The following is an 11,104-nucleotide window of genomic DNA, read 5'->3' on the forward strand; positions in this document are numbered from 1 at the left end:
CGATAGGGACCTTTGAAAATTGCGAAGGGGTGATGATTGGTTCCTACTTTTCATCTGTGGTCCACGGAGCAATGTTTGGGGGTCCTGGTCAATAACGAAGTAGCAGCTACGGGTAGACACCAATGCTATGCTATGCTATGAAACGATCCGATTTTTTTTTTTTTTCGAGACAAGCAAATCGTATTGCTGGATTAAGTCCTTTCTATATCATCGATGATCGGAAGGCACGCCGACGAATATGTTTTAAGGCTTATGATATAAAATCATTTTAATGAATAAAGCCCTTCTTACATCACCGTTGATCGGAAGGCACGTCGACGAAAAATTTCTGGAGGATCGCGGTCGAATTAATACTATATTTAAAATTCTAGATAGCTATCTTTCGGATTCGATTGTGAGTAGCGGGACTTCGCGGTTACTATGCAACGTATTTTTTGGAGTCTTTTTATATTTTAAATTTATAAGTCCTTCTTTTATCATCGTTGATAGGAAGGCACACCGCCGGTTAAGTTCGTTTAAGTTATTGTTTTAATTTCATTACAATCGGTTACGTGGTGTCCTGTTTTCTTTTCGTTTATATTCGTTGATCGTAATAATTTATTCCAACTGGCAGCTTTAGTATTAACTCATCTACTATTTTTGACATTTGCTCGCGTTATCTTAATTGTACCAACAGTAAAAATATACTGATAAGTCCAGCCCATAGCACTACCGCTCGGTTGGCACGCGTTCGATAAAAAAAACTTTTTAAATAATCAATTATCTATCTTTCCGCAGCCGGCTGCCTAAGATTTAAAATTTTCAACCGATAAACAAAATGCTCATGGTCACATCACTGCCACTCGTGAATCCTGACCTCATACCCATCTACTAACCCCCTCAAAACTCATGTGATACTTTGTCGGAGAAGCAGTCGATTGGGCGGTCTCTATCACTCAAGTATCGGACTAACATTCCCATCCACTTCCCCGTGACCCTACCACTGGTCGTGGCCGGCGCCGGTATTGATCAGCATGATAGGGGCCTTTGAGAAGTTGCGAAGCGAGGAAAGATAGCACCCACTTATCTTCCACGGCTCGTGGATGTAACTTCTGGAGGTCCTGGTCAATAACGGAGTAGCAACTGCGGGTGGGCACCTATGCTTATGCTTATGCTTATGCTAAAATCGTTTGCATCTCAAGATGCGCACGTTTTGCTGTTGATGAACATCTCTTCATCCGTTAGAAATGTGCGTGGTTTAAATTAGTTTTGCATGTGCAAGTCATACTTGCATAGAGAACGTTTGTTAAATATGTGATAAGAACTCTTGAATTAACTTCAAAATGAACTATTTGTAATCCTATGCTAGATTTGGCATTTGTGTTACACAACTATGTTGAAGAACGGTTTTTGCCTTCCTCACTGAGGTAAGGCTATAATCCTGCTAGAAAAATGACCTTTTGAAAAACAGCTCGTAGACCTATATTCATGTATACCTATCGACTCAGAATCGAAAACTGAACAAATGTCTGTGTGTGTGTATGTGTGTGCGTATTCCCCTTGGTGCTCAAAATTCTTGTCAAGTTTTCTCGGCACTGGCTGATCCGATTTGAGTCAAATAAGTTGCATTCGATCCGGTTTGGTACCCCATACTGCACTATTGAATTGTTTGAAGATCCGATAAGTAGTTCAAAAGTTACGTATAAAAAAGCGTCAAAGTTGCGGATCGGATCTCACATAAATGCATGTTAACTATGTCCAGACCCATCACCCGACCCATCGTTGGTTAGGTTATCAAAAGACATTTCCAATGAGTTCAAAACATTGAAGTTCAGGCAACCCTGTCTCAAGTTATTACCACTTAAGTGATATTTATGTACTTTTTTGATGCCGGATCTCACTTAAATGTATGTAAACTATGTCAGGATCCATTATCCAACCCATCGTTGGATAGGTCATCGAAAGACCTTTCTAATGAGTCCAAAACATTGAAGATCTGGCAACCCTGTCTCAAGCTATGACCACTTAAGTGATATTTATGTACTTTTTTGATGCCGGATCTCACTTAAATGTATGTAAACTATGTCCGGATCCATCATTCAACCCATCGTTGGATAGATAATCGAAAGACCTTTCCAATGAGTCCAGAACATTGAAGATCTGGCAACGCTCAGTCTCAAGTTATGACCGCTTAAGTGACATTAGTGTATTTCTTTATTGAGAAACAAGTCTTACCTGCAATGCTGTTAATCGTTGAATCAACGTCATCGATGTCGATGATCGTTGATTTAAACGTAATCGTAATCGCAGCCATCGTTGATTTAATCGTCAACGTCAACGGACTCGTTGATTTAAACGGCGTTCTTTTATAGTTTTGTAGAGTTTTATGAGGAAAGAACGATTTTTTCATAAATGTTTTGTTTGAGAAACATTCTCAAATTGATGTGGCATGGTTGTTCGGGTATCCAGGTGTACCAAGAGGACCGAAGTGACCGGGTTTTAAACGTAATTTAAGCCCTAGCTAATTGCTGGTCACTTCTATCTCCACTTTGGTTCCCAAGTCCAACCAGGATTTTCTTATGTAAATGACACCGAGAACGGACAATGGGGAACCGAGATATTGTCGGATTTTCACCGGAATTATTGTTCCGACGGGTTCAGTAAGAGTCTCGCGTGGCTAAATATCGACACAATTTCGTGACAGACCGGAGTAGCTTACTGTTATTGATCAATAAGTAAACAAAATATTTATGACCTACTGCGATTGGTTTTCGACACCACGCGAAAGATTTATCTCTTGGGATTCGATCGAAACTCATTGAACACACACAGTAGGCTACTCCGGTCTGTCGCGAAGTTTGACATCTTGGTCAATCTTAATCTAGGTTCTGGAACATGGGTCATGTGGTCAATTCAGTATTGTATCATAGAAAAACAAATTGTGTCGATATTTAGCCACGCGAGACTCTTACTGAAAACGCCGGAACAATAATTCCGGTGAAAATCCGACAATATCTCGGTTCCCCATTGTCCGTTCTCGCTGCCATTTACACAAGAAAATCCTGGTTGGACTTGGGAACCAAAATGGAGATGGAAGTGACCAGCAATTAGCTAGGGCTTAAATTACGTTTAAAATCCTGTCACTTCGGTCCTCTTGGTACACCCGGATACCCGAACAACCATGCTACATCAATTAGAGAATGTTTCTCAATCAAAACATTTATGAAAAAATCGTTCTTTCCTCATAAAACTCTACAAAACTATAAAAGAACGCCATTGATCAACTCGTTGATTATCGATAATCAACGCGTTGATCAACGCCGTTTAAATCAACGAGTCCGTTGACGTTGACGATTAAATCAACGATGGCTGCGATTACGATTACGTTTAAATCAACGATCATCGACATCGATGATATAAACGCCGTTGATTTCAACGATTAACAGCATTGCTTACCTGACAAACTTTGTTCTGCCTTTTTTCGTTTGTTGACGTTTTTGACTTTTTTGCTTATTCGGCCTCCTGTGATCAAAATTGATTTTAACCTTTCCCATACAATCTGCAAATTTTCCGGAATCGGTTCCAGAGTGGCTAAAGTTGTAACTTTTTGGCGTAAGAACCTTCCTTGGACTCACGAATTTACCATACGAACCCAACGCAACAAAGAGCACCTCGATCGGACGTTCCGTGTTGAATTGATTCGCCTTCGAACAAAACCGTCGAAATTTTGTATATATTTATATATAGAAGATAGATAGAATTTGTGTCCAAACCCATCACATCACCAAATGTTGGTAAAAAGTGAGGAAGGCAACAACCACATAGGTGGATTAAGTTAGTTTTTGATCAAGATTTGAACAATTGACCAAATTTCATGACACTTGATCAATAATTAACGTATAAAAACGCTTGTGCAGCAAGCGTTCAACAAAAGAGCGATGTTTTTTTTGCTACTTGAGAATACACACAGAGTTGGATTCGGTTGTATAAGTACTTTTCAATCAGAGTAAGATTTATATATACAAATTTTGCTAACAAATTTTTTTGAAAACTTTGTGAAATATTCTTAAAAATTATTTTGATGCAGGAAAGCATTTTACAGTAAACATAAATTTAACATTTGTTGGTAATTTTAGATCTCAGTCTTATGAGATCAATGTTATGTAAGCTTATCCGATTGCATTTCAATAGATAATTGCTTCTAAATTTTAATCCATATAATGCACATTGTACAATTACGCACGCGATCTCCTACACCCATAGATCACACGAAAATGATTACAGCACCTCCTTATGCCGATCAACCGCACAGATGATTTACATCTTTTAGCACAGAAGTGCTAATTTATTCATCTAGATAGGTTCACACTTACTGTGTTCGAACGCCGCCAACGGCCTGGCCCACGTGGGTAATGATCAACCTAAATTCAAATATGTGTACTAGGTGCGTGTGTTACATGTGTCGGAACACATTTCTCCGGTACACATTGTGAAACACCTCCTCGCCGAAGGTGCATAATCTCAGCGGTACGCCCTTAAGACCATAAGTCTAGGGCGATATGCTGCCGTGCGTGTGATGCAGTTTGCATAATCTCGATCAATTGATACCCGGCAAGATAAAGAACATTCCACGGAAAACGTTTACCTCTCCGAAGACAAGACGATAGTGCGAAGGTTGCGCAATTTTTGCTCGTTCCTCAGTTTTGAACCCAAGAAAGCCTTTCCTGACATTTTGCCGATAACCCGGGCATCATCTGCCCGCCGGGCTTCGTGCGGAGATTGTGATCTAACTGCACGTAATAACTCAGACTCTGAGTTTCCCAGCAAGGGTATTTGTAGCGGTGCAAAAAGTCGTCGTTAGAAGGTAGTTAAGGGTGGTGCATTCCATAAAAAGCTATGCCCAACCCAGCTGTCAACGACCGCCGCACTCGTTGGCAGCATAACTTAATTTGTCATTGTTGGTTTTTGCTGGTTATTTCCTTCTCTTTGCATATGTTCAAGTTTACGGCCATTATTAAGTGGCACTTTTTCAAGTGACATTACGACCATTTGTCGCAACATGGGGAAGTTTGTCTTTCATTACCCTATTTTTTCTGTCGTTTAAAAGTGCAAGCACAAAAATGCCCCAAGGTGCAAGTGCTAAAATTTGCCAAATGTCCAAACACCTTCATCTAAGATTGACAGTTGATACGACGAAAATATTGCATAATGCGGGCAAATGATGCACACTCTGCTCACTGTTGATGAATGAAGATCTGTTGTGATTTTCATCTCTCTGCCTCATTGCATCACGTAAGATCTACAACCATTTGCGAACCCATTCCGGAGCTCAACCAAACAGGTGCGCAAAACATTGTCGAATGACCTCGTGATCTTTGAACGATTCGTCAAAATTGATGATGTTGATGCAAACAGGATTCGATTTGAATCGGTACGTAATTTTGAGACCATTTATGATTTTGTGCAATTATTTTATACTAGAAAAGTTTCTAAAAACAATATTTTCATGATTTTTCAATCATAACATGCTATTTAACTGTACAATATTTGTCCGAATTTACAAAAGAGCGCAACATTTTATTAAAATATATCATTTTGAAAATGCCTTTCAAATCTCGATTAATTTTTCAAAAGGTTCTATCTGCAATCTGCTTAATGACTAATGACTAATAGGTTGTTTGGAATTTGACTAATGGTTTTTTTACTCAAGAAACACACATGGAAAAAGACGGAAAGACTTCGTTCATATTCAAATTTGAAATTTTCATCCGGCACTCATAATTTGTAAATATTTCATATAATTGCTCTTAATCTTAGTCAAGAACACCGTATAATCTTTTCTAATTGAAAAGGTAATAAAAATTTGAACATATTTCAACATAATTATGCTAAAACATTTAGTTTTATTATTTCACCAGTCTTGCATGCTTCATAGTTCATCTTGTTTTGATAATGTTTGAACATCGAGCATCGAAATGATTGATGAGGTGTTCTCTGTCTGTTGGAATTTAAAAGCCGGAGTAAAGCTCACTGGTGGCTTGCCTGTCGAGGTAATTACTTTATTAACGTTTCTGCGTTTTCTTCTGTTTCTCCTTCAATGTCAAGAGGGGAAAGGTTTTGTGCATTTTGTTGAAGAAAATTGTAGGATTCACTCCCAGCTATAAATCATTACTTTTGTTTGTGTGTTTGTATTCAGTAATGAGCATATTTAAATATTATTTTTGTACATAAAACAGTCATTTTCCAAGGGCGGAGCATATATTTCTATCGTTGTGAGAATCAGAAGAAATGCAATTCGGAAATTAAGTCAACATTTCATCACCATTTCAAGCTGCAAATTATTTAAAATTGGAACTCGGATTCGTTCTCAGGTACCAATATTACTCCTCAGGACAAATATACAGGAAAACAAAGAGGGATTTGGACAACATTTTCCGATTGTGTGTGAGTTGTCAGAAAATGGTCCGATTGATACCTTTTATAGCAATATTTTTTTTTAAATTGGATTATCTTATATCTTAAAGCAATCAAAATTAAACATTAAATTAAATAGAAACCGTAAACCGAAGTGACATCAATAGGATTTCAATATTTTTTTCAAGTAGTATTCAACCAGTAAGAGTTGTCTTAAGAGCAGGGTTGCCAGGTCAAAATTTGAAAAATCTGGCAAAGTATCGATTAAAAATCTGGAAAAATCTGGCAGACGAAATTCTAATAATTTTGAGTGGTATAGGGGAGGGAGGATATAAATTAATTGAAAAGTTTGCAGAATTCAGATTGTTTAACTGACTTTATGGACTCAAAAATGCTGATTTTTTTATTTTTTTTTTAAAGAAAAACATATTACATATATTCGATCATTTTAATCGAAAAGTTATTCAAAATGGTCATAACGTCAAAAATCTGACAAAATCTGTCAATATCAGGCACAGAGAAGGATAAATCTTTATTCTGGCTAGCAATTGAAAAATCTGGCTCTCCAAGATTTATCTGGCAACCTGGCAACCCTGCTTAAGAGTGATATGTCAAAAACATGTAGGTACTGGGGTAGGTCATTGTCCATGTAAGATTTTTTTAAAGTTTTTTTTTCCAGCAATTTAAAAGTTTAGCAATCCAGCAAAATTAATTTCGTTGAAACCGAGGTGACACTTTGAGGCTGAAATTTGTAAGAAAAACAACTGTTTTAATAGTCGTTGTGTTTCTTACAAATTTTAGCCGTCGCTTTTTGGCATTCTAAATGTCCTTTTATCATTAAATGTTCCATTTTATTAAGCACATATTAAGATTGCAGAAACTTTTTATTCGGAGACTCTACATCAAACGTCAAAGTAAGGCAGTTGCAAATATTTTTTGAAGTTTATGTCCCTCGACTCTTGCAAAAATAAAACAATATATAAAAATTTAAATAACAAGCCATGGTATCCAGATTTTAATGAAAAAAAAAGTTTAAAAATGTATAATACACCTGCCCAGCCCAGTTGTATTGCAATCATTAGTTTTCATAATATTTAAGTACCGTAAACTGGGGTGACTTTGATAGCCCGGGGTGAACTTTAAAAAATATTTGCAACGGCGTAATAAAAATCAAATCAAGTAAAAGTGAGCAAGCAACTCTCCATTGTTGATGCATCTGGAAATGTTGATTTGATAGCGGAAAACGGCAAAAGTGATGAGAATTGGTCGAACGGCTTATAGTGATTAAAATGGGTATATTTCCCCTATGTACCGAATTTCGATATTTTTTTTATTTCAAAATTTTTTAAGTGGGAATCCTGTTCATGAATATCACCACATTATCAGTGTATTCAGCTATGATTTTAACATGTCTTTTTTGTTTTTGTTACTTTTTGTTGGTTTCGGTAAGAACAGATTCAGATCGACTATATTAGTACATCGATTTCCTTATTTGAAGCTTCTGAATGCTTTAAAAACTGCTTTCCCTATTCAGACTGTAGTCCCGATCGCCCCCGTTGACGGTACTGTATAATACTTAGAAAATATAGAATTTTAACTTATAATCATAACACTTCATCCAATTTGATCATCCAGTTACGAGTAATGCAGAAAAAAGCGGACTGCTAAGTAAAAGTCAGAAGTCGAAGTTGGTATTGTGTGGTGTGGTGTGTGGTCCAATCCAATACCCGCTAACCGGTAGCGAAATTATGGGAAAGTATAATTTGTATCAGACTTTGTATACGCCGAATGCTGTTACAACTTATCTCAGTCCCGGGTATTAGGTGGTGATAGCCCTCTCGCTGCTTCCAACGAGCCATTTCAGAATGGCAGTGATCCTAGCGGCCCAATTCCGAGGTCGTTGGGCATTGTCCGGCCCCACCTTAACATAGAAGCAAACACCAGACGGATCCTTGATCTATCTTAAGACTCCCAATCCCTTCAGACAAATCAGGGATCAGAGCGGATTTAATATGAGCAGAATACATCATGTTTGATAACCTTTAGATGGCCGACTGGTTAGAGTCCCAGACCATCAATCCAAAGGTGTGAGTTCGAATCCCACCTGATTCAAGTTCCATTTTTGTTCATATTCAAAGTTCCAATTCATGATTCCAAATTTCAAAGGTACCGACCGGGATTTGATCCCTGAACCTTCTGCTTGTGAGGCAGAAACCGTAACCATTGAGCCACGGAGCCGGTCAAGTCAGAAGTCGAAGTTGGTATTGTTCGAGTACTCTGAGTCGAAGCAAAAGACAACAAATCCAGAGAAACCAAAGTTTACAACAGAATCGGCTTTTTTCAACAACATTTAGGAGATTATGACTTGTTGCTGGAGTTAGAATCTAGCCCAGTGGCAGGGGGTAGCGAAGAAGCCACCATCTTTGAAGTTCAGATAACAAACACTAAAAATCAGTATTATACATATTACTTTGGTAACACGAAGTGTTTTATCCTGGTTAAACTCAAAAGTACCATGCAAATGGGTAAAACCAAACAGTAAAATGTGTAATGCCGATTCTTAGTGTCGGGTGCACTGTTTGATCGACCCAAAGAAAAAAAGCAAAAAAAGGTAAACAGAAAAATCACTTTTTCCGATATGAATGTTCAGCCAATATTGGGATGGAATCTCCAAGGATATGATAGAATTTACCATCAGCAACACAATTCACATGTTTTTTTCAGATATTTATCGTTTGAATTGCGGGAAATTTGAAAATCAAAAACCCAAACAATGATTTTTTATGGGCTACCATTTAACAGTTAGTGCTTTTGTTGTGGGCTCTCATTTGACAACCGTGCTAATGTTGACTGTTGTCAGTTTGCTTAGGTCGGAATAGGGTTGCCAGTGGCGTCAGATTCATATCCATTAGGCATGGTCAGAGTCATTGTCAGAGTCGAAATTTTGAACTTTTTGTTTGTTGAATTGTTTCTTCAATCTATTTTAACATAATCATAAACAATTGGTTGTTTTCGTTTGTGTAAATAGAAGTTTTCAAATCGGACATGAAAAAGTTTTCACAATATGAAAATTAGATCAGCGATTAAGCAAATATTTTAGATTATAGATTAGATTAAAAAATTAATATTTAGGAATGTAGTAACATTTTCCTAAATGAGAATGATCAAACTGATAAATAAATCTTGATTGCAATGTCTCATGATAATTATAATAATAAAAAAACAGTTCCATTACAGCTTTCAAAACATTATCCCAACGTTATTTATTCATTTACTTTAAAAAAGTCCAGGCAAAACAAGAGCTATTAATTAACTATCGATGATTGAGCGTCCGAATCAACTAGATAATCATTGCATCAAACCTCGACTGCTCTACATTTCCCTTCCAAAGACCTTCAAAATCAGAGCAAAAAGGTGCGAATCATAATCGCGCAATCAAAACACTTTCGACCGAGTTTTCGTTTGCACGCAAAAACCACCAAAGCCACAGCCAATTAAAAGCTCGATTGCGCAACGGCCGGTTTAAAATTGAGACGCATCTGCTGGCGCCCGCAAATCACATCAAACTTCCACTTTCACGCGCACCCATTTACTATTTGCTTCCTTTAATAATTCTGCACACCAACACACCGCAGAAGACAGAAGTATCTCATTTCATACAAATTAATATGAGTTGTCGGTGGTAGCAGCTGCAGAAATTGCCGGTTTTAATGTTAAAGTTTGTGTTTCCGAATAATTCATGAAGGAAAAAATAACGAACAAACGGAACAAAAATCTCATTATCCACAACCGGATTGGTTTTTTTTTCTTAAACGTAAACAGCGGGTTCGTCGCTTAAGCCGGTGCAAATCTCTCGTTTACAGGCTTTGGAGAAATTAAGTTTCTTTTGATAATTTCGCTTGGGTGAGATTAGATAACTATCATTACTTATAAAGGTTTTGGTTCGTAATTTGACGAAATTCTATTTTACGTTTGATACGATCAAACTTTCCACTTGTACTTGATTTATCATGTATTAATTGTTCACTGCGTGTTATCACAATTCAAAAATGTTTGTTTAGACGATTTTGACTACTTTTTTCTTAATCTTCTCAAACAGCTGTTATCAAATCATATTGAGAAACGTGTTATCATCACAGTCACACTTCTTTCCCAACTCAAACAGTGGTAACTTTGCGTTCATCAGTTCAAGTTTTCAGAGTCCTCATGTTAATGAGCAGAGCAAACCTCTGCGGATTCCACCAAATTGCATAATGCACATGCATTTGAATAATTTTTAAACTTTTTCTGCAATTTCACCAACCATGTTCAAATGTGTTCACCTTTTCACAACTATTTTCGCTTAATATAAAACAAATTATCAATTTTCAAACACTAACCACAAGATTCCATCGGGGCTTCATGGTTCCCGCTGCTTTGAGGGACGGGTTTCGCCTCGCACAAAACACACTTGGCACTCGGTTTGGTCCTCACCGGGGAGGTTTTTGACACTGACTGGCGGATTGTTTACATCCGCTACTATTTAATATATGGAACGGGCCAGACGGTGCCGAGGCCACCCTTACCACCTCTAACGAACAAGAGCGAAAGCTCGTTGGCGAAAAAAGCTTCGCGCCTCGAACGAGAGTGAGAGTGTGGCTGAGTAAACAAACAAGAGAAAGAGAGAGAGAGCTTTCACTCTCACTTTTCATACGAGGGGGACGATGTGCGA

General features: G+C 37.6%; 1 protein-coding gene across 1 annotated transcript in view; it reads right to left on the reverse strand.

Annotated features, from left to right (window-relative positions):
- LOC6031819 overlaps positions 1–10,886 on the reverse strand; it is a 28,035-nt gene extending 17,149 nt beyond the window's left edge. The window contains exon 1 of the mRNA XM_001842471.2: positions 10,773–10,886. Within this exon, the coding sequence (XP_001842523.2) occupies positions 10,773–10,796 (24 nt within the window). The 5' untranslated portion in view covers positions 10,797–10,886. The remainder of the gene's footprint in view (positions 1–10,772) is intronic.
- Positions 10,887–11,104: the final 218 nt, after the last annotated feature.

The sequence above is a fragment of the Culex quinquefasciatus genome, chromosome 2 (genome assembly GCF_015732765.1).
Source record: "Culex quinquefasciatus strain JHB chromosome 2, VPISU_Cqui_1.0_pri_paternal, whole genome shotgun sequence".
NCBI lineage: Eukaryota > Metazoa > Arthropoda > Insecta > Diptera > Culicidae > Culex > Culex quinquefasciatus.